The sequence below is a fragment of the Aedes aegypti genome, chromosome 2 (assembly GCF_002204515.2).
Source record: "Aedes aegypti strain LVP_AGWG chromosome 2, AaegL5.0 Primary Assembly, whole genome shotgun sequence".
NCBI lineage: Eukaryota > Metazoa > Arthropoda > Insecta > Diptera > Culicidae > Aedes > Aedes aegypti.
Window position 1 is genome coordinate 84,364,481 of NC_035108.1, and position 25,055 is coordinate 84,389,535.

Below are 25,055 nucleotides of genomic sequence, written 5' to 3' on the forward strand. Positions count from 1 at the left end.
TTAAAAATTTCACAAAGAAGCTTCCGTTATGTTTCCATTCAGATGTTGTTAGAATCCGCTAAGGATCTCGCCAAAATATGACTAAGGTTCCTTCTAATAATCAAAGTTTTTGACAGAGATCTTATTATTCTGAGAAGCATTCGTTTATAATCTTTCCAAATTCTCATGCTTTTGTAAGTTATTATGTGGAGTACGAGATGTTAGGCGGTCGTGAATCCCCTGTAAGTAGTAGTAGTGATAGTAAGTAGTTACGGTCATGGTTTCTATTAATATTATCTCAACTGAAATGTGCTTTTTGAAAGCATCTTCAATTCGATACTATTTTGAGTTCCAAAAAGATGACATTCACATGAGGGAATGCCTTCTTGCAATTCATAAAACATTAAGCGGCGGAGTGAAACATTCTTATGTTCCCATGATTGCTACCATTTGTAAAAAAAATGATCAGAGTTTCGAAGATTCTGACAGCGATAGAATGATAGCTCTTCTTAATTAGATTTATCTGTCAAATTTCAAGGTGTTCGGCAAGCAGAAAAAAGCACTTGAAAACTTGAAAGATGGAAAATAAATCAGGACACTTCAATCAAAATTCAAAATCAGGACATGTCCTGCTAAATCAAGACGGGTAGTAACCCTAGATATTCCCGGCATTTTTGGAGGATTCTGGTCCGTCACCGGCCTAATAACTTCCCACGAACTCATTTGCTCATTTGCTGTCAAAACTATCAGTTTGTTGTGATGTAATCGAAGAACATTATCAAAAATCAAATTAATAATTGTTATTTGCTTTATTCATTTTTTGTTCTATTTCATGAGAAACACTACTTACACCAACAATCGACTTTCACAGGTTTACATATTGAGGCCTTGATGTTTACTAATGCAAAAATAACATAAAAAATTGTATCCATATGCTTAAACATGCTATGGTCAACTTTTTGCGATAATATGCGACTATTTTTAGCATGACCAATTATTCTTTCGACGTTAATGCGTCGAGATGCTACTAACCGTGTAGTTGCGACCTCAGTTTCACTCATTTGTAAACCTTTTTTCTTCGGAGGTTTGTTTAAAATAATCCCTTTTTCCGACAGCGCATCCGTTGCTTCAAATCCTCTGTCAGCTAGTATAAAATCTCCAGCAGAAAGTAGCTCTAGTATTCCAGAATTTTTAACAATAGTGTTATCGGTAGCTGCTCCTCCAAATAGTTTGGACACAAAAATAACGGTTCCTGCTTCGTCAATTCCTAAATAAATAAAAAAAATATATTGGTGACCATGTGTTTTTTTAGTTTACATTTCTTATATAATTAAATGAGAACTGAAGCAGTCATTTTCTTTAAGGTTCATCCTAAAAATCCAAAGTAGTGACGTGTATCGTAAAATGCCGTAGTTCAGAATATATCTATACACAAGTATATTTGTTTTGTAGAAAAGCAAACTAAGGTACCGTGGGGCAAGTGGGTAAATGGGGTAAGTGAAAATAATTGGTATATTTTACTGAATATGTGAATTAACATTTTAAACGCATGCGTAAAACTTTGAGGCCGTTCAGAACATTACGATACGTAAGAGATTTCTGAGATTTTCAGCAATTTTTGCATAATAGATCAAAATATTGTTAACTTGCCACATACAACTTTATTTTTCTCCCATACTGAGCTGGGCCAGTCTAATCCATTACCCACTTGTCCCACGGTACCTTATAATAATTATATACAAAAATCCGCAAAGATAAATAATTTTTACTTATTTATTTTCTTAATTTGAATTAAATGCGCGGAATTAGGTAATGCGATTGGTTAGGGCCCTTTGCGATACACAGGAAATTACTTTATGAAACATAAACTTACCTATCAATCCTTTGAACGTATTGCAGTTCTTATACGAGGACCATGTTATTTGCTGTTCTTCGGCAGAAATGGGTTTCTCGATTGGGATCTCAGTACAGTCTAGAATAACTGTGTACAAGCTTTCCGATTTGGCACGCAAGCTCCAAAAGTCTATAATACTTAGTTTATCGTACATCAAGTTAGTCCAATAAGAAAATATTTTGGAAACTGTTCTGCAACCAATTTTGAACATTATACTCAGCAGCAAATAGTCTAAATTAAGCCTGTATTTTATTAATGTTAGCAGTAGTTGTTCCGATAGCCTCAATTTTTCCGTTGGCCATTTTGAATCAGGCTGATTTGCTGTCATGTACTGCAGAATGAAATTGAATTCAACTTTGCTATGGCCAGTTAGATACTTCATTTGTTCATCATATAATGTTTCCACCGATAGAATTCCAGCTGATGTGGTCACCGCTTTAATTTGGCTTTGATTTATGTTTTCGTTGCAGCTTGAACTAGAAAGAACTTTTGATTATTGAACAGCATGGAATAATATAAAACAATAAAAACTAAAACTATCTTATTTCGCCATTGTAATAAACTATACATCTAACATTTTTTACAGTATACTGTAATTTTTTGCCGAATTCACTGCTGTTGAAATTACAGCAACCGAAGTTCAACAGTTCGATGTAACTATAAGGCCTAATTTGACGTCTACTAGCAGGATAAAATTTTTAAAACAGAAATATAATTAAGATCGCTATAACTTTTCTGTTTTTTTTTTCCATTTTTTTTCACCAAAAAAAAAAACAAAAGTTGACTAAACAAAATGACGCCCAAAGATATTTTACATGGAGAATGTCAGCCCCCCAAAGAACATCGGATTATCTTTAAAACCAGATGACCAATGATCAAAATCGAAGCAGATTCTGAAAATAGAAGAGTTTCTGAAAACTTCGTGCTAAAATATTTGTTTATTTTGTTTGTAAACAAATAAACAAATATTAAAAAACAAAAAAGGTTATAGTGATTTAAATGTTTTTTTTTTTTATGGTAAAAATTTGAAGCTGCTGATAGAGAGGCTAAAAGCGATGTTGTTCTTTTAGATTTTTCAATGAACCATTTATATATGTTTGTCCATATGGTCGGCGTTCAGACAAACTGGATTAAGTGTTTTTAAGGTGAAAATGAGTCGAAGCCATCGGTTCTCCAGATTTGTGCTCTTGAAAATTTCAGTTATGGCTTCGATTCATATTCACCTTAATGGGTTCAGGAAAACCTACCCCAAGCATCCAGAATATCGAAAATACTTTTATCACAGATAACAGATGTTTATGTTAGAACAAAAATCTTCTGAAAACTTGTGTAAATATTCAAACTAAAACACGTTGAAAACACTAGCGCCGCCACACAACGTATTGCTGCAATCAGTGGTGAATATAAGTATCTTGAAATGTTTCATATTCACCACCGACATCACTATGGGAACTTAGCGATAACAGCGCCACCATGATATTGCTACTTGTGTTGCCACTTAAAATCACCATTAATTGTCTTACACAGTTTTACAATCGGACATAAACATCTGTTATCTGTGCTTTTATGTTGAAATACATAATAGAGAATAAATGTTTGATGGTACATCGGTACATCTGTATCAAAATAGCATCGGAAAATCAGAATTAATGGAGTCCTTAATGTATCTTTAAAACGCCAAAATATCTTCTAGTCCGGTCTGTCTGAACACCGACCATATCTCTTTCAAATTCAAACCCACAGTTTACAATTTCATCTATTTTTTTATTAAGTCTTTAAATTTGATTATTTTATATTATCGAAGAAGTTGCAAATGTTTTCATCAAATCGATTGTTTCTGTATTACTTTATTACTCGAAAAATAACATAATTATTGACAAAAATGATTTACGTGCGGCTCAGGTAAACCCAAACTTTTGACGATATATACTAAGGAGTGATTCCAAACTTTTGCACGATGACTGAATGACTGTTTCATTAATTTTGAATAGTTTTCAGATTTTTCCGCCACATTTTTGCAAGTGCTTTTTAAAGAATACAAGATTACGGTTGTAATGATGCATCAATTTTCCATTTTGGTCGATCCAATGCTGAATATATTAGCCATAAATTTCCAGTGTGTTGAAAAAAAAAAAACTTCAAGTAAAAATTTAGTAAACAAATTTCAAAAAATGTTTTTGAGAAAAAACCTACGATACCTGATAATTTCCTATGCTAACAACCTGAATGAGGTACGAATGAGCCCTGCATAAGAGGTAACCCAGACAACCAGAAATCGCATCAAAGTTCACGTAATTACTCGTTTATTCATACAAATTACATCAAACCCGCAAAACACGTCAAATCGTCAGATAGATAAATTTCCTCGCATAAAACGCCTTTTATCTGAGTTCATTTGTAAATTTTAGTTCGTCTCGTACACTCGTACAAAGTAAGTCGGATCAATCCGTAGCAGCTGTCAAATCAACATTTGTTATCATAAATTAAGTCGCATAATATTACAGGTTAGTTCGGTGGAAAATTATACACTCGCATTGTATGGTACTATTCATTACATGATATATGTGTTGAATGTTACTTTCCGTGTATGTTCAATCGACACCTCTCGCGCTCGAGACAACTTATATGTTTTATGGACACACCATGATTATGTTGTGTGTTGTCGAGTTGTTATTGTTTATATTATGATGTGAATAAATATTCGTTCGAGTGTCGTTAAAGAGAACACAAGTGTTTTGCTCTTTCTCCGGTCCGTAAAGTTCCTTTTTGCCATTTCTCATCGTAATAGGCTGTTTTTCATCACGCCAATCTGTCATGAAACGGCCTACTTTCCTGCACTGAAGTATACAGTGCGGGAATAGTCATTACCTAACTGAAACCAGTGCTGTAATGGTTCATTACACAACGCTTTCTCATTACGCAACTGTTTTGAGTTGCGTAATGACTCATTACCCAACTATTTTCAGAAATTGCAAAATGATGGTGCAAGCATCCAGATGTTATTTCTGATACCCTCCAGTGGTGTACTACGAAATTGCAAAAAATGTTGTACGCAACTCGTTGCAGCACTCGATTTTTTCAGCACTCGTCGTAGTTATCCAACTCGGCAAGCCTCGTTGGACAAATGTACGACTCGTGCTGTAAAAATCGTCATTCTGCAACTTGTTACGTAAACTACTATTCTCGTCCCGCTGTTGTGTTTCCACTGTGGTGAAGTTTTCAACAGGTTATCGGCCCAGGGATGGACGAGAAAGTGAAAGTTGCCGCGTTCGACGATGCCGGCTTCCACAACTGGAAGTTCCGGATGGAGACCGTCCTCGACACGTACGATCTGCTCGATTGCGTCCACCGGGAGATCGCTGAGATCGACGAGTTGCGTGAGATGGCCACCGATTCCGCGGAAGTGAAGATCGAGAAGAAAAGGCAAATGGTGGAACGAAGAGCCGCTGAGAAAAAGTGTAAGGCGATGATTATTTCGGCCATCGCGGATAGTCAGCTGGAGCTTGTGAAAGACTGCGCGAATCCGAAGCAAATATGGGACACGCTAAAGGCAGTGTTTGAGCGTTGCGGTGTTGCCGGGCAATTATTTATTCGGAAGCAGCTCCTCCGGTTGAAATATGAAGAGGGGGCTGCTGGTGGTTTGCCGGAACACTTGTTAAAGTTTGATCGTTCGATGAGCGAGTTGAAGGAGAGTGGTGCGGCAGTGGAAGATTCCGACGCGATTTGTCATTTGTTGTTGACAATGCCGTCGTCGTTTGATTCGTTTGATACCGCCATAGAAACGCTTCCAGGCGGCGTGACACTGGCGTTTGTGAAGAAGCGGTTGCTTGATGTGGACATGAAGAAGAAGAACTTTTTGACCCCCGAAGCCAAAAGTGAAGATGTCGCCATGGCCAGTTGGCATGTGCGGCGAAAACTGCGTTGTTTTCGGTGTGGAAAAATTGGGCGCAAGCAAGCCGATTGCCGTGTGCGTTTGCTAGTGATTCCGAGTGAGAGCGAGTTTGTGAAACGTAGAAACAAAGCAGACATAGTGGTTGAAGAAGATCGCTCCTCGGATCGTGCCGGCGTTTGCTTCGTAGCGTCGAAAGAAGAAGAAGAAGAGCTGGTGAAGGTACAGTGGTTCCTAGACTCTGGTGCGACGGACCACATGGTGAAGGATCCCAGTGTCTTCAAGGAAATGCGACGATTGGAGCAACGAGCGTGAGCGTGGCGAACGGTGAGAAGATGTTGGCGGAATTCTTTGGCGATGTAGTGGTGCACGCTGTCGTCGGCGAGAAGATGAAAAAGTGCGAAGTGAGAAATGTCCTGTATCTCCCCGGTTTGGGCCACAATTTGTTTTCGGTCAACCGTGTGGCGTGATCAGGAATGGAGGTGAACTTCACCGGTAATAAAGCTGAAATTGTGAAGCAAGGGACAGTGTCTGGTGTCGGGCACTACACAGGAAGACTGTACGAGTTGGAGGTTTGGTGTGAGTGCAACCGACGAAAAGTGGTAGCGGCCATGCCGGTCGTAAGAAATGCAGATGTGGAGAAGTGCAACATGGCGGCGAGGAGTCCGGAGCTACCATTGAACGGAAAAGAAAATGATAAGAAGAATGTGATGAATTTAGGAGAATTTGAAGAACCGATAGTGCAGAGAAGAGCTAATGCGAAGACTGGAGCGAAAAGAAGGCGAAGGAGGAGTCGCCGTGGGAAGGAGCATTTTTAGACAATGTAGTTGACGATTTGTTGAAAGATGTGTTAGTTAGACAAGAATTGTTTTGTTAAAAGTTACTGTTATTGACGTTGTGATCGTGTACGAGATTTTGTAATGTGCCAAGATTTGGCGATCTGACGAAGAGAGAAGTGTTGTTTTTTGGTGTTTGAGAATGAGACGATAACAGTTACGCTTTGGACTATTGATGATAGGATCTGTGATAAGTTTTACTGTGATACTCGAGTTGTCGACTTGAGAGGGGGTGTTGAATGTTACTTTCCGTGTATGTTCAATCGACACCTCTCGCGCTCGAGACAACTTATATGTTTTATGGACATACCATGATTATGTTGTGTGTTGTCGAGTTGTTATTGTTTATATTATGATGTGAATAAATATTCGTTCGAGTGTCGTTAAAGAGAACACAAGTGTTTTGCTCTTTCTCCGGTCCGTAAAGTTCCTTTCTCGTCCCGCTGTTGTGTTTCCACTGTGGTGAAGTTTTCAACAATATGCACGTATATTGCCTCCACTTTTGTACGTAGAAGGCTTTTTCGCGACATCTTATAAGTGAAATGTTGCACGTGCAAAGCCTCCAGATGATTTAGTTATACGCACATTTTGGTTGTCTGGGAAAATACCTCAAATAATATCTCATGCATGCTCTACTAACACCAAACTGATAACTAGATCAGGTATTGTAATACCTAAATAATACGTGATGGATTTTCTTATAAAATTTAAATTTTTGAATAATAGTTCTCAGTCCTCAATAGCTGTCGAATGCCTCGATGAAGTATTTTTGATTTTTTTTTAACAGTTTTTGCAATACCATTATAATACCAAATTGAGGTATTAATAACTGAACAATTCCTAATTACGGTATGATACCAAAATAAGGTATTCATATGTTATTGCGAGTTATTTCTTCCTCATCGAGCTGTGTCTTCCAGGAATCGATCGAAGATTTCCCAAGAATGACATCAAGAACTATACAAAACTAAACGACGTTGCTATTTATTCAAATAAAATACGATAGAATGGTTGTATGTATCACAATGATGGTTTTCTATAAGATTTCAGTTGAATCTGAACGATATTCTCAGCCAGAATTTCACCAAATGTGAGAAAAATCTGCCAAACATGTTTTCTGGAAAACAAAATACAGTTGTCAAAGGTGTCGTAAATCCTCTGGCAAAGTTTGCTTGTTTCGCTTATAGTATTTTTTCCTGGTGTTTTCTACAATTTCCTGTATTTTTCCCATACATTCCCGCTTTTCCCGGTTAATGAGCAACCTGCAAACAATAGAAAATTTTCATCAAATCTTGAAAGTTTGTAAAAATGTCAAGTGTGTAAAAAATTGAGACAAAAGTAAACTACAGAATAAGAATTTCAACAGCTGAGTTTATTTTTATCTTGATTAATGATTAATTTAGTTATTATTTTGTGATCAATATCTAAACAATAACTATATTTAATTCTTTTTGTTTAATGTTTTGATATTATAAATAAGATATTCTTGAGTTTTCATGCCATTCCAACTGAGTTATTATTTTTGTCATTTTAACTTTTATTAAAAAAAATAACAAATTTTGGCATTTAAACATTGTGTTTCAATGGACCAATTTGATACACCATTGCCATTCTTCTCGGCCCAGATAGCCGTAGCGGTAAACGCGCAGCTATTCAGCATGACCATGCTGAGGGTCGTGGGTTCGAATCCCGCTGGTCGAGGATCTTTTCGTAAAGGAAATTTTCTCGATTCCCAGGGCATAGAGTATCTTCGTACCTGCCACACGATATACACATGCAAAAATGGTCAATCGGCAAAGAAAGCTCTCAGTTAATAACTGTGGAAGTGCTCATAAGAACACTAATCTGAGAAGCAGGCTTTGTCCCAGTTGGGGCCTAACGCCAGAAAGAAGAAGAAGATTCTTCTCTGCAAGGAAGATAGTGAAATACACACAGCTTGATTATGTACTGATTTATGCTGATTTTGTTCTGATTTGTACTGATAAATTTAACGACTCATCAACGAGATGCTTATTATTGCGAAGCATCTTCATGTGTCATACTCTGTACGAAAAAGCAGAAGAAACCAACAAAGGAGCAGTATTTCAGAATAATGTTGAAATTAGAATCATGATGTGTTAGTCCAGAATTGCTTGCTTTTGTGCTAATCGTACTCAATTCTATGTAATATCGTTTGAGATTGCATGATATTTAGAGATTTATTTGGAGATTCTGTTAGCTCCAGGGCGCCATTGTTTTTCGACGAACTTCAGACAAACCGAATCAGGTTAATAGTTTATAATAGTTTCTAGAATATGATTCCGTACTCATATAATCTATCCAGCAGACAACTAATTGTTTCAATAGTAAAATTGCTTATAAACCACCAATTTACTATTGAAAAACAAATAAAATGTTTCGAACTGATTTCGTAAAATTTAGCCCAAAGTCGTTGGAAAAAGAGAGTTAAGTCACAAAAAATGCCAATCCCATTATATTTAACTGAATTTGTCATACCTATCGCTACCATCGACTGCATTAGATACACCCTCAAAACTTAATTCTTTTTCCTCTGCAGTTTCCAGTTCTACATATGAAGCTACATCACTTCCAAAATTATCGGAGCAAGAGGGAACATCTATAAAGAACACAAATATATTAAACTAAGTAAAAAAAACCTGATGAGACAATCATAAAATATACGTACATTCTAAAACTTGTTCAGATGATTGTACTATCCTTTTGCGTGAACTGGGTAGATACGTTCTAAATGGTTGATCGAAACGGTTACCTGTAGTGAAAAGCAAACTTTTTTTGTATTGACTTGCACAAACAATATTAAATTAAATTTTTGCAATAACGGTTATTTGAGGGTTTAAAATACGTAGCATTTTAAGGGGGAGCGGTAGTCACTAATTTTGAGACTTACAATAGTTACAGATATGATATGATATGATAGTCTGAATTAATAAATCAATAAATAACTAATTTATTATAAGGCACTTCTGGAAATGTTGCCTGACATTAAAAAAACACGTACATAAACTATGCCAAATTTTTAATTTACCTTTCGTCGTAGGTGAATGATTATCCATGTCAATGTTTACCACAGAGTCGGAAATGCACTCCATCACTTCGAGCGGCACCTGAGTTAACTAAAAAAAAATTAAACACTTATGTTGAAGCAACACGTATCTATTTTTTTTACCTCCGATTTTTGCGAAAATTCATATATATTCTGATCTGGAACTGCACGAGGTCGAAGTATGTAAGAAACTGTTGAATAAATAATCGAAATTATAGTAAATTTTGAAATGCATCGTAAGGTTAGAATGTACATTGGATTGATCGTTACGGATTGAAGAACGTGATTTAAAAAAATAGTATCCAAGACACCCACGAAATGGAAGCTTCGACAAAAAATTCTTATACTCACCAGAATTAAGGAATTGATTGCGGGAGAAATGAAGCGAGCATATTTTTGCTGTTCGGTGATTTAGAGTTCCTCCAATTTTTAGTATTTGCAACCACTTCTTCAATCTATGCTTTCCGGTAGGCAATCTATAAAATTTTATATGATTTTTGCGTAAAATGCTTTTACACCCAAATGCGAAACACTTCGTTGGCATGATGATGATTTCCCTGCAAAAGATTATGATTCAAGTGCTTTTTATTGCAAAGTTTCAGACAATTTGGCCGAGAAAATACCCCGATGTAAACATTTGTTAAAGAAGTAAATTAAGTGATTATAGAATACAGAACTACTTGGTTTCCTTCAAGATTCACTTAAAAAACCCTGGCGAAATAAATCAAAAGGATCCCTACATTTCTCGCATAACCTGTGATCTCGCCCTAAAAGCCATTGCACATTACTAGGAAGACAAAAATGATTGTGTCTCAACCGTCAATTTTAGATATATGGTGTCTTCGGCAAAGTTTCTCCATACTTTTCAGACAGTTTTTTCGGTGATGTGAAGTTAGGGTGACCCACATGGTTTACGAGATCAGAATATAAACTTTTTTCTTGGCGCATTTACTGCCCATAAACGCATAATTGTCCCATGTTAATAGGAAATCCAGCAAACATGGGACTGATATGCATTTATGGGCAGTAGACCTGTTCATATTTGAAAAAATGTCTGGAAATCTACCGGTCAAGCGGTATCCTGAATTCTTGTACTAAGAACAATGTATGGTCAAATTTTCAGCTAATTTGATAAAGATTTTAGTATGCTTCAAGTTAAAAATGTGTTTTAGGGCTAATTTCAAGGTTTGAAAAATCATAACTAGCATTTGGAAAATCAAAACCACTTGCTATTACCACTATTTGAAAGCTAATTCTATTCTGTTCAAGTTTGTCGAACACGCAAATAAGATTAAAATGAGTTTAAACATTGTTTGATCATGATTTGTTCTCCATAGTACCCAAAAATCACAGTTTTCTGAATATATATGGTAGAAAAAACACACATTGACATTAGTTTTTCAGAACATAGTCAACAGGAATCGAACGAAATAAATCTATGAATTCATTAACCATTAACAGCTTACATATTGCTTAAGGCAATAAATTACAAAAAATGCCCAAAGATCGAAAACCGCATCGCAACCTGATGATAGTTAATTCACGCATGACACATGTACCAACCAATGAATGAATTGAACAAGTTAGCATTGCTTTTTCTTTCCAAGTGATGATTGTTTGGATTGCATTTCATTGACGATTCAGAAAGATTTGAAAACAATCATTTTTTACACCCGCCAAAGCTCATCCACAGCGGGTTTATAAAAGTCCTTCCTAATTTTCTATTTTTTATAATTTATTTCCGAAAGATAAATTGTAACTTAAATCGGGATTGAGTTTTAGATATGTATAGTCATCATGTTATGTAAATTAAAAATCCGAAAGTTTCATACAGGTGTGCTTTTCAGAGAGAACACTCCCTAAAAATAGTGATTTTCAAGAACCTTGAAGCACAAACCTCAACCAAACTATGTTAAAACTTGCTCCAATCATAAAAGTGTGTTCGACAAATGTTCGTAGAATTGAATCAACTACTATGTAGAGGTATTTTCGATCATTTTTGGTGTTCCGTTCGATAGTTATGAATTTTTAAAGCTTGAAATCAGCTCAGAAACATATAATTGATTTGAAGCACACCTAAATTATCTCCAAAATGACTGAAATTTTGACAAGAAGTTCATTTTGACATAAAAAATCAAAGTATTGGTTGACTGGGAAATTTCCAGACAAATGAATAGGTCTAATGGGCAGTTTAGGTCTATACAATTTTCTAAAAAGTTTTGGAATAACCAACTTGGAGCAGCTTTACCGAAGAACCCAAATTTCTATCTCTTATAGTTCGCGAGTAATGTTTTTTTTTAATAAACAAGTTAGGGTGGTACTAAAAAATCAGTCGGCTAATACCAAATGTGACAGATTAGTATGGTAGAAACCATGGGGAAGTGAACCTGACGCAGTTTCTGTCAGGACATGATTGCTATAGACAGTAACTGCATAGGTTCGGGCACTTAGAATCTCCTGTGTGCCCCAATTGTGCTGGTGTGGACTCCAACTTCCAAATGTACAGCCTCGACACGACAGCAGCCGAAAACACCCTGCCGACATTCGCTGTGTGTTTTCACTGCCTCTTGCTGCTGTAAGTTTCGCAACAAACATTGAACGTAATGGCAACCAGACACACACGCATGAATGTTGGCTGTATTGGAACAGTCGCTACCAAACGAACTCAGCTGACAGCATTCGTGATCATGTCGTAGCGAGCCGAACGGGCTGTCTTACATTGCAGCCACCGAAGGGCTGTGACAGACTTCGGCTACTCAAGCCAGCTGTCGCGAGAATGCTGTCGTGGGCTGTCATGAAACTTGAGATTCACGCTAAACATTTTACACATAAGAATACAATGTTGTACAAAAAGGAGAATATGAACGTATTTTGAGTAATATGATTTGAAAATCATTGATAATATGATTATGTTCAAAACTATGTTCGTCTTGTAGGCGCATAGTCTAGTGATTGCAGAGCAAACATTTTAAAGATTCAAAAAATACGTTTGAAAATGCTTAAGCGTGACGTATCACATTGCGCAAAATACAGAACACGAGAGGCCCCGACTGCATATTCATTTTGCCAGTACGACGCTCGGGTGTACGAGACATGTTATGAATGAACAACCGAGCTTGTCATCGGCAAACGAACACACTACAGGCAATGTGACCAATCTGCCGTGTGCTGTACAAGACGGCATCGTTACATGTCGCATGACCACCTCATGGTAGGCTGTCATGGATAGATCATTCAAAAGGCTGTTATGGGAAGCAGTTGATGACAGCCGTCGAAATACTGTCGTGAGGCGGTACATTTGGGAAGCCTGGTGTGGAGGAAACAACGGAGCATGTCGTGTTCGATTGCCCTCGTTTCATTGTTGTGAGAGGTCGCATGCTCGCTACATGCGGAGGGGACACGTCCCCCGGCAATATAATAGAGAGAATGTGTGCGGATGCCGAGTGCTGGAATGCAGTAATCACGGCTGTCACTCGCATTATGTTAGAATTGCAGCGCCTATGGCGCGCCGACCAAGAGTTGGCTGCAGAGGATTAGCCCTGCCGAGGCTGGTTCCTTGTAACATTGTTTAAGTCGGCTAGGAGAAGCAGTTTGCCTAGGCTACTTCTGCTACACGTGTTGTGCTATATGACCCCTCCCCGAAGAAATACCGTAAGATGGTTCCGGGGAGATAAGTGTATGAGGCCAAGGGTAATGTCGATGCACTGTACACCACTTGAGCAATTCTAAAATAATTGCTCAAGTACAGTGCATAGGCTGGTTTTAGCGGGTCCTCGTTGGTGCGTCATCCCCGCATTCCCTGAGTTATAATTATAAGGTATACCTTCTCAGGGGATCTGTTTGCAGATTTCCTCCTTGTGAAAAACAAAAAAAAACTATGGTCTTAACTTAGATACCATTTGTATTAAGTTTATATTTAGTGCTCAGTATCTCCTGTAATTTTGCCAACTCGATTGAAAATTCAAACTAATCAAACACTTACTGTGCCTTCTGATTACAAGATTCCCAGTAGGGTATTTCCTCTGTAGGAATACATTCTTCAACATATCCAATTGACAAAGAAAAAAAATATATAGTGTAGAAAAAATGAAGACCTAGTCTTAAGTTAACTTAAAATTCAGTTCTGATAATCCATGAAGGTTTGTTGAAATATCTATTAGATATTTCAATTTAAAGTTTATATGTCAAAAAAAAAATCGAAATTCAAACTGTTTTGAACACACGGTCACGACATTTGGAAGATGTAATCGAAATTTATTCGTAGCTATCTTAGATCAAGTCTTTCAAATTGAACCATTTTGCATGAAAGAAGTAAAAAGTTGTAGCCAAACTGAAATCGTTTATTTTTGAAAGTTTATGCATCCGGGAAAAATCCGGGAATCCAAAAACTGATTTTGAATGGACACCCTGCAATCTGAACAATGAATGATAAGAAAACTAATCAAACCTAATCTCTTGAACAATTTTATGTTTCAATTTTTAGGTACCGTTACGCAGGATCTAGGGTGCACAAACACATTGCAAGCCTGGCATCGACCCCCAAAACATGCACCGAAACGTTCCATTAATGAACCCATTTCGTTAATGTTGAGGAAGCGACAAAAGACAAAAGAAACACACTACAATCGAACAAAATCAACATCAGCCACGACCGATTTTGTGAATCGTTCATTGAACAGTGGACTCAACTTGAGCATTCACACAAGTAGAAAAGCCAATATTCATGGCTTGGCGAATGACCACTTCTATTTGCGAAAATCGCTTTTCGAAACTACGGTCGAAGACATCAACTATGTTGACGAGAATAAAGCCAGTCAGCTAGAACAGAATACAATGGGACAAAATGGCAACAAAAGTTGGTTCGAAGCACGCAGGAGTAGAATTACCGCTTCCAACATCAAAGGAATTTGCACAGCGATAAGAACAAGCTGTACGCAAAATAAGGCATGCAGCGTCACACCCGCACGATACAACTTTGAAGCAAAAGATCTGTCCAAGATTCCGGCTATCGCATGGGGAAAGTCTCGCGAAAAAGAGGCATTTCAGCTGTTTCAAGCCCAAAATCTAAGTTCGAAGACATTCCGAGAGTGCGGCCTTTTCATTGACTTGTCTCGACACTATTTGGCGGCATCACCGGACGGAATTTGTTGTTGTCGAGCTGAAATCATTGAAATAAAATGTCCTTACAAAATAAGGTTTCAGGAGCCAACTAAGGCTGATTATTTGAACGATTCAGGACACCTTATCCGTTCGCACCAATACTATTACCAAGTGCAATTTCAATTGCACGTAACACGAGCAAAAAAATGCCATTTTGTAGTATATACCACAAAAGGCATCCACGTTACTACCATACCGTATGATATAAACTTCATTAACTCCATATTACCATCTCTAGATAAGTTTTATAAGGAAGTATTCTGTGAAGAATATTGTAAAAAATTTGGTTTTAATTGATGTAAAAAAATGTTGAATTTTGTTGACAATAAAACAATGGAAAATAAGAAAGAAAGATAATGGTTTTGAAATTTGACACCCCAGACAAACAGACATAACAGTTAGAACAATTATATATTTAATATATGGTACCGCGAACATTAACGCCCAATGCTAAAAATACTGATTTTCGCCTTACGGCAGCTAGGTGGCGGTAGTGTACAAACTCCAAACTCGAAAGATGAAATAAATGCGAGTTTATGTATGTTTGTCTGTGACTGTGCATCGATTATCAAAAGGCACCGTCAACATTTGCATTTGCATTTTTATCTACTTGGAGCGGGAATCGAACTCACATTCCTTGGCACAATGTACCTAAATACCTGAAGATCCTCTGTGGCCATACGAAGACAACAAAATAAGGTAAGTTTGAATAGGAAGCTCAATACTAAAAAAAAAGTTTTGTACAATATTGAGACATTTTTTTCTAATTCAACCTCAAAGATATGATATAATTCAAATGAAGGGGTTGGAACCTAATGGGTGTAAGTAACAAAAATATAGTTTCGTAATATGCAACTTTGAAATATATACCTCACAAATGAAATATGATCTAAGCGTCTGTTATTATTTAATATTCCACTTATAATTTTACCTGACGTTTAAAATTTATGATTATGGGCTTGTTTTCAAGTTAATAATGATCCAACTTGCGGCGTATCTGTTACGGTGCACAGTTTATGAAGTACTGAGTTAGTGATGTTCGACAGCAGGGCAGTCCAAACTTTTTAAATGGCGGGCCAAATCTCAGGTACAGTATTGTGCGGCGAACCATTTTTTTAGTGTAGCAGTTTCGAAAATTTCCTTTGAAGCGATTGAACATAAATACATGCTACATGGGGCCTTCCTTAGCCGAGTGGTTAGAGTTCGCGGCTACAAAGCAAAGCCATGCTGAAGGTGTCTGGGTTCGATTCCCGGTCGATCCAGGATCTTTTCGTAATGGAAATTGCTTTGACTTCCCTAGACATAGAGTATCATCGTACCTGCCACACGATATACAAATGCGAAAATGACAACTTTGGAAAAGAAAGCTCTCAGTTAACAACTATGGAAGTGCTCATTGAACTGCTGAGAAGCAGGCTCTGTCCAGTGGGGACGTTATGCCAAGAAGAAGACATGTTTTATGATAATCTTGCCGAATATTCTGTGAGAACTGCGTTTATGATTTCGTCAGAATAATGCCCAGGATTATTTAAAAATTCTGGCCTGGAGCCTTGCCTAAGCTTTTATAAAAAAGTATTCTAAGGATTCTGTCACAAATATTCATTGGATTTCGTCAGAATCTCATCAAGCATCATTAGAAAATCCGGCTTAGGATTTTCTTATAATAAAATTCGGGATTTTGCGAGAATACGGGGATTCTGTGAAAACTGTTTTCAGGATTCCTTCGGAAAATCAGCTCAAAATTCTGTAAGAAAATCCTGTGAAAATCTTGTGGGAATTCTGTCCAAGTTTTCCTTGAAATTTATTTGAGAATCCTGCCTAAAACTGTATAAACTATCAATCAGCGTCCAGATCTGCCTTATGTATTTTGTAATCTCCTTCAGAAATCAAATTAATTGTGATAATTCACTCTGTTTAACGTTAAGTCATTGATTAGATTTCTTGTATTCAAACCCCACAAAATTTAACTATTTTTTGAATAAAAAATGTTTTGACTATTGAAAAACAAATCAATCAAATTTATAAGGATCAAAAAATAATGTAAAGAATCTTCAAAATAAAACAACCTTAATTGACACTGTTGTACACAATTAGGAATATTCCACGAGTTTCATCAAAGGTATGAAAATTTCCTACAGTTCTGAACTTGTGGTTAATCGCTCAGTTGATCGCACTAACAACTAAATAGAAAAAAAATGCCAACCAAAGTAATTTTGATGTTTTCAAGCCACGAATTTTTAAATAGTTGAAAAAATAGACTGAAAAACATAAATTCAATTTTAAAACTAAAATCGAAATCAATGAAAGAATGTCCAACACAAATTTCACTTCATGATTTTCGTAGGAAGCTTGTAAAAAATCAAAATTTCAAACGAATTGATGATGAAGAACATGTGCTTCGCGCAACATTTTTGTTTCAAAAAGTGCTCCGCAAGCCAGAAAGGCTAAAACCCCTGCCATAGTGCATCGAATAATATGAAACATTAAGGAGTAACCCAGGTAGAAGAGAATTGCAAATGCATAACAACATTTACCATTAAAATATAATGTTTGAATGTAATAAATTGTTTAAAAAGTAAAGTTAAAATGTTACAGTTCGTTATCCGAGGAAACATTGATCATATTTTGATTCTTAAAAAATATTTTGTTTTTAAAGGGAACATTCCAGGATATCAAAAATATCCTGTTTATCAATGATAACATGAATCATCCCGAAAAAAAATTCAAATCCCGAAGCAGATTCAGTGCAAGTTGAGCGAAAATTGCTGCCAACTGATATTTTATTGTCTGATCAGAAATATTATGGATTTGTCTACTTACTAGGATGGGTAGCGCATAAGTTAAAAATAACGCATCCGGAGCTTGGTTCACCGACATGCAAATGTAATTCACAGCATCTGCAACTATACCTAGCGAACTTATCCTATGGTGGATTAACTTCGCCCATTAACGAGTTCATCGAAATGGGATACCCACTGGAGTAGGTTTTCATTTCCACAAACGGAAGAGCCGGATTTGAAAGCAAAACCAATATAGTACAGAAAACTGTCGATGAAGCTTCACGGCTATTTCCCGGTTGTGATCCTACGATTGCTCAACGATACTTTAAGAGCCGGACTATTATAAGAGTACGACATATAAACCTTATACATGGAGGGCAAACTGGAAGCCAACGTGCACATTTTTGGCTTTATGAAAGACATATGCCAACAAAACGCAGCTATAAATCAACAGTGACAAATAGAGTAAAAATGCAGAAAAAAATTAGCTCTCGATGATTCATTATCAAACGATAAAGATTTCTAAATAAAATTGCAAAACAATTAGTTTATTCATCTTATATTTTCCACAGAAAAACAATGCTTAACCCTTCTTTGCAGTAGTAGGATCCCTTTTTTACCATTAAAACTTATTTTTCAATTTTTTTCGCACAATTATTTACAAGTTTTCAAAAAACACCTGCAGAATATGTGTCGATACTGATCTTTCTTTATCTGGATACAGCGATAATCCACAAAATCTTGGGGGACCGCCATAAATAATGTGAATGAACATTAATGTTTCTGGTACCACTCCGTTGAAAAAGATCTTAAAAACATAAAAAAAATTATATTCTAATTTTTAGATTTCTTGGAGAAAACGCAACCGATTTCTATGATTTTTTCAGAGAAGCTCCTGATTTTATTACATTGTGTAGCTTACATTTTATTATTATTATTATTATTTGATAAATTGACTAAAAATAAAATGGCGGTCAAAGAAATTTTATATGGGATATGTCGGTTCCCCAAGGGATATCGAAATATCTACAAAACCAGATGATCGATGGTCAATATCGACACAAATTCTAAAAATATAAGTTTCTTGAGAAATAAGGGGCTGTCTATTAACCACGTATTTTCAAGGCATTTTTGAATAAGAGTTCAATTATAAATTAGCCGTTATTTGAGCAGGGAAGTTTGCCAAAGTAATTGAAACAACATAATCTACCGTATTATCAAATAAAAACAAGATTTAATAAAAAAAATGTAGGACTCTATTGTACGACACTATTAAGGTGAAACATCTCGGAATCCAAAAATAGCCGACTTGTGCCCCTACTCACGTTTTCGAAGGCACTAAACTTGAGAAATAGTTGGCAAACGTTTCTGATCTTCTTATTTCAAGCTTTCTGCTACGGCCCAGATAGCCGTAGCGGTAAACGCGCAGCTATTCAGCATGACCATGCTGAGAGTCGTGGGTTCGAATCCCGCTGGTCGAGGATCTTTTCGTAAAGGAAATTTTCTCGATTCCCAGGGCATAGAGTATCTTCGTACCTGCCACACAATATACACATGCAAAAATGGTCAATCGGCAAAGAAAGCTCTCAGTTAATAACTGTGGAAGTGCTCATAAGAACACTAATCTGAGAAGCAGGCTTTGTCCCAGTTGGGACGTAACGCCAGAAAGAAGAAGAAGCTAGTGCACGAGGCCAAAATAAAAAGTGCCCTGTTGTTGGATGCTTTCTTCGCGAGATTTGTGCCTTTGAAGTTTTAGTGCAATTATAGTAGTTGATTCCAACGTGTTTCACCTTAGGTTAAAGGTGAAACATCTCGGAATACAAAGATGGCCGTGACAATGGCCGACTTGTGCCCTCACTCACGTTTTCAAAGGCACAAAACTGGAGAAATAGTTGGCAAATGTTTCTGATCTTCTTATTTTAAGCTTTCGGCTAGTGCACAAAGCCAAAATAAAAAGTTCACTGTTGTTGGATGCTTTCTTCGCGAGATTTGTGCCTTTGAAGTTTCAGTGCAATCTTAGAAGTTGATTCCTAACTGTTTCACCTTAAATGATAATTTGAATCAAATGGAATGGAATGAAACCAATACTAATGCAAATGCACGTACATTTCAACAGAGTTAGAAGAGTTCAATAGTTGACATGCCTTAAGGTTGTGCTTACCGTTAATTGATTGTCTGTTTAAGTTCCAACAACAAAAAACTAAATCAAAAAATTTTAAAACAGTCTTCCTAGAATACATCTTAAATGAAAGAATTTGATTTACCTTACAATACATCGTATTTAGTTTTTCGATCTAGTTCGGGTTGGTAAGTCGATTTAAAAATCATAATTTGGTTTATGAAAAACATTTTTTTTTTCTCGATGTGCAGCATTTGTTTTAACCAAAATACTGTGCTCGTTTAGAAGTTTACATAATAGAGAGTGATCATGCCAAATTTCAACTAAACCCGTGCATTATAGTAATATTGTTATAGCATTTTTGGTAGTTTAACATGTTTTGTGACATGCAATCATTAGGGATTATTTTTCCATTAACAATCACGGTGCTCTACGATTTGTTTGGTCGTATTTGACAGTGTCCTGCTTCTTTTATAACAATAAAAAGGTATCCTGAAGGGTTCTTTTCAGTATGTGTCATCTTTTCAGGCTTTAAGCCGCTGACGAATAAACGTTATCAAAATAAATATCAATTGTTTCTATCTTGTAATGGTTTATTTTTTAATCACCTTTTAAAATTTACATATAAAAAATGTCATAAATGTTATGTGATATTTTTTTCCAACAAAGATACCATTACCATTTCCATGAAACTCTTGAAATAGATGTAAAATTGTATTTTATCATTATTTTATTTCTGTTTGAACGGTGCCCGAGAAACCAGGGTGTCGCTAATTTTATTCAGTAATCATAATCTTAATAACAAGTTCAATCATTGAACAAAAATCAACACATTCTACAACATTGCCTATTTATGCATTAATGAAGGTTAAACAAGCACACAATAAACTTTTGATGAGCTTTTCCGCAAATTTTTCCTAAGGTTCATTATGAATTTTGTCAAACTTGAAAGCTGCTTAACTTCTTAAGGTGATTATATAACGAAGAGAGAACTAACCAGCGCTACGCGTTGAAAATTTATCCCATTGGTCACCACCAGCAAGCAAGTAATTTGATTGATTTTCAACGCGAACTGTTGTCCGATTCTCCAGTCTTGTGCACTTGAAAATTCAAAGTTTGGCTTCGTTTTATAATCACCTTAACAGCCTTTTCTTTCATTTGTCATTTCGTCTCCACGTGGTACGTGGTAATTTTGACAACTGTTCTCTGTTTGCACCAGAGCGTTAACGTTCAACGATCCATCATCGTAATAATCGTCATGATCGAAACTTCAACTGCAGTTTTTCTGCTGAATAATTCAATCGAAATTTCTGTTCTGATAATTTAATCGAAATCGATGAAACGATTGTGAAGTTACATAATTTTGGAACTTTGATGTCGGCACTTAGTACTGTAAAGGTTAATTATAATCATTAAGGTGATTATAAAACAAAACCAAACTTTGAATTTTCAAGTGCACAACAGTTTGCGTTGAAAATCAATCAAATTGCTTGCTTGCTGGTGATCAATGGGATAAATTTTCAACGCAGAGCGCTGTTTGGTTCTCAAGTCTTGTGCTCTTGAAAATGTGAGGTGTGGCTTCGTTCTACAATCACCTTAACAGTAGACAGTAATTGTTGAAAATATGTTAAAAAAAATAAAAGAAAAAAAGGAATAAAAAAATAAAATAAGAAAAAAAAACTCTTAAAGGAACCAAGGAAAAAGATATCTTTAGTTATTTGGTGCATACATTTTTGTTCTAAGTGTGTTAACCACTTAAAGTCTCGAAAACTTATTCAAATAGTCTCAAGTCAAAAAAGTGAACAAACTTACTTTATCGGTCCTACGTGTATCGCAGACGAAATTCCACACGTTCCGCTCTTACCCAACTAGGTTTTTCACTTTTAGAACGTTAAATTGCGGAATTACAAAACGGCGTAAGTAAGAATTTAAACTTTCGCAACCCAACCGCTACTTTCACCGCTCCGTTGTATGGAGAGACAAAGTGACTTAACCACGAATAAAAAAAAACACTACTTGAGCCGATTTTACACTGGTACAAAAACGTCGAAAGTAACTGAATGAAACGGCTTATCATTTTGTTATATTTTTTGTGGGAAATAATAGAAACTACCAAGTTTTAGAACGCGAGCTGATTGTATGCAAAATTTAAGCGATGTACACGGCGAAAAAATGTTAAAAAGTTGAATCATTTTAAAACAGTTTTCGAAGACAGGTTGTGATTCTTCTTAATTAATTTTCTCAAAACCGTGTGAAAGTTACTTACGTCGATTTGAAAAAGTAATCGAGAAGTAATGGGAACAATTTTGGGAGCTTTTTATTTAATTTCTTAAAATATAACAAGTTTGCTTTATATAGATATTAAAGCGAAAAACATCTGCAAAGTATGAACTATAGAATGACTTCAGGAATTCCACTAACTTTTCCAATCATATTACTAACACTTCTTGCTGAGAAGCATTGGTGTGAACTAATTACTACAAATTTCGTAAAATTTGGCTGCATTATTAATATTTCTGTTCATCAACGTACTTGTACAGAACATTTTTTTTATTGATCTAAAATCCTTAATTTTTTTCTGGAATTCTTAGTAAATCTTCTACCTTCTAGTGTGAATACGAACTTAACGAAAAAATCAACGGCGAAAGCAGAAAGTTTCTCCGGGCGTTTTTTTTTCTCGGATTTCCTAAAGGTCTCTATAAAATATACGCTGTTTTTTTGTTTCAATTTTTGCCCTATTCTTACAAGAAACATAGTAATGGGGAAAATATTGGAATGATTGGAAAACTCATAAATAAATTAGTACTAAATTTATTTGATTGAAAAGAGTTCGTGCCACAAAATGAACATATTCTACCCTTACTGGTTCATAACAATTTCCATGTTTGTGGCAGAAATTCCCTAAGAATTCTAGTTTTTTTTTTTTTCAGGTGGGATGAAATTCCCAAATAATTACAGGTGTTCCAGGTAGCGGACACCCTGGAATCGTTGAATTTGTAATCTGCTCAATATCATAGGTTGTATTGTATTTTCAAAAGTTATTATAGGCATCTTACTGCAGGGTTTCATACAAATTGACCGAAGCAAAAAGAGTTGAGGGCATTCCAAAATTTGGGGCCCAGATAACCGTAAACTCACAGCTATTCGGTTAGACCAAGCTTGGGGTCATTGGTTTGAATTTCATCGGTCAAGGATCTTTTCGGTTTTGAAATTTACTCGATTTTCGAGGGCATGGAGTATCATTTTAAATGGTCAATCGGCAAAGTAAGCTCTCAGTTAATAGCTGTGGAGAAGCTCATAAGAACACTAAGCTGAGAAGCATACTTTGCCGCAGTTGGTATGTAACGCCATTTCTTATTGGAAGCAGATGCCAAACTCATGCCTACCTGTAGGAAGTAGCAGCTGATTTCTCTTGGATGAGCGTTCCTTTGGGCTTACGTGCTAAAGTATTGTTTTTCGTCGGTCCTGATTTGGTTTTCCGGCTTAAACATCTATTAGGTGATCATCAGTTTGCTATTTCCTGCTCGACGCCGGCTGGAAGGTCCTGTTGCATTAAGAATCCTTGATGGTGTCCGCACTATGTATCGGAAATTCGTTATATAAATTCTAGCTGCGGTCGTCGTGCAATTACCAACAAACTAGATCGGCTGCTGAATGGTATCACCGAATTAATTAAACACTGCTTCACAATCTGTCTGTTCTTAGCGGTTTGCTCGATATTTGCAAAAAACTGAAGGTATTTCCAACTAAATACAACAAGCTGGATATGATTCGCGAAAGGAACACAATAATAACACAACAAATTGACAGCTGAGCCAACACGACGACGACGTTGCAGATGTTTCCTTCGGTTTCGTTTGAGCAAAACAAGGAGAGAAATATTTTTTTTTGGCTTTTTTCACACACACGGTGACAGTTTCTTACGAGGTTTTCTGTTAGTTAGAGTACATTGTGAAATCTCTTTTATCTTGTCGCACTGTTGTCATTATGCGAAATTACCGTCCCGTTCCATTCTCAGGAACAAACTTATTTTTTTTATTGTTTTTAACATAAAATTTTGACACTATTAATCAAAACCAAGACTCAAGCCGATATATTTCATGAATGGTCCATTTAAAATAATTTGAACATTTGTGAACTGTACGCTGAATACCTTATTTTAATATAATAATTCTTAATATATCATTGGCCCTTATTTGGTACATCCACTGTAGGATTGTTTACTCTACTGAGTCACCATCTATCGGAGTTCAATGGAACGTTCAGTACTTTCCATCAGTTTCCGTTAGAGGTGAGAAAAGTCAAAAGCGCCTCTCTCGGCGAAACGTGTCAAATGCCGATGTATTTAATCCATTACGAATTGTCTAGAGGACCCAAACACTTTAACGTTAAAGGATCCGTCATCGTAATCACCGAAACTTCAATAGCCATTTTTCTGTTCAAAACTGAAATTTACTCGTCGAAAATGTGTTCACTGTGTTTCGATTATAGAATAAAATACAGTGAACACATGAATATATTCATGATTTTGTTCGAAAAAACTGCTTTTGAAAATTATCGAATTGATGACGGATCCTGCCTTCTTAAACTAGTTCTCGTCATTCCGTGTCATCGGCTCAAAGATTGGCGTTCCCCACAAAAGTAATAAAGAGAACATTGCAAATGTAACTCGATGTTCTGTGATATGTCTACTCGCAGAAATTGTCCTTCATTTATTAATTTGTTTACTAATTATAATTAGTTCTATCGCACAACATCAAAATAAGAGATGTTAATTAAAGCAGCGACACGAATTAAGACTAAGACAGCTAAATTTTCACAAACTTTCATTGTCATTAATATATTATGGAAATGTTCATTTTATGTTGGTGGTAAAACACACGAGCAAAACAAACATTTTTGATTTTTTTAATCACAGTCCTAAAAACATCTATGAATGATTATAATCCCTTCGAAAACAGTTCTAAAGGTTTCTGCTTCGACATCATATCATAACGATATTCACCTCTTTGAAAAACCTCAACATCTCCGTGCCTAAAATTACATAAGTTTTAATTTCTGAACGTGGTTCTGACTTCAATTTATCTCCGTATCAACAAAAACACTCTTATTTATGCTCTAAATCATCCGTGCGCAATAAAAATCATTGAAATTTGTTGTTCATGCGTAACAAGTTTGGTGTTCATTTTACCATCCTGTTCATTTTTTTACCCTTTCCCCTATGACAAATGGTAAACAAACTGCATGCTGTTACACACATGTGACTTAGCAATCTGTATGTAACCTAGCGTGTTATTTGTTTCTCTGCAACCACAGATTTAATTTCAATGTAAC

At 36.1% G+C, this 25,055-nt stretch overlaps 3 protein-coding genes across 7 annotated transcripts in view; 2 read left to right on the plus strand and 1 right to left on the minus strand.

The window, feature by feature from the left end:
- Nucleotides 1-14,977, plus strand: part of LOC110675709 — a 30,729-nt gene extending 15,752 nt beyond the window's left edge. Inside the window, exon 4 of the mRNA XM_021841391.1 lies at nt 14,146-14,977. Within this exon, the coding sequence (XP_021697083.1) occupies nt 14,146-14,230 (85 nt within the window). The 3' untranslated portion in view covers nt 14,231-14,977. The remainder of the gene's footprint in view (nt 1-14,145) is intronic.
- Nucleotides 1-25,055, plus strand: part of LOC5568309 (breast cancer anti-estrogen resistance protein 1) — a 451,449-nt gene that overhangs the window by 218,526 nt on the left and 207,868 nt on the right. The gene's annotated exons all lie outside the window — the stretch shown is intronic.
- LOC5570242 lies at nt 774-23,572 on the minus strand. 4 transcript variants are annotated; one of them, XM_021841387.1, is made up of 9 exons: nt 23,353-23,570; nt 23,108-23,298; nt 10,014-10,219; nt 9,786-9,853; nt 9,645-9,732; nt 9,285-9,368; nt 9,095-9,215; nt 1,853-2,349; nt 774-1,246 (listed from the first exon to the last, which is right to left on the minus strand). In XM_021841387.1, the coding sequence occupies exons 3-9, from the start codon at nt 10,204-10,206 to the stop codon at nt 822-824; spliced, it is 1,476 nt and encodes a 491-aa protein (XP_021697079.1). In that variant the 5' UTR covers nt 10,207-10,219; nt 23,108-23,298; nt 23,353-23,570; the 3' UTR covers nt 774-821. The 4 variants fall into 4 exon arrangements, with proteins under 4 accessions (XP_021697079.1, XP_021697080.1, XP_021697078.1 ...); XM_021841388.1 differs by having other exon boundaries at nt 9,645-9,723; nt 23,108-23,572; XM_021841386.1 differs by having other exon boundaries at nt 23,108-23,570.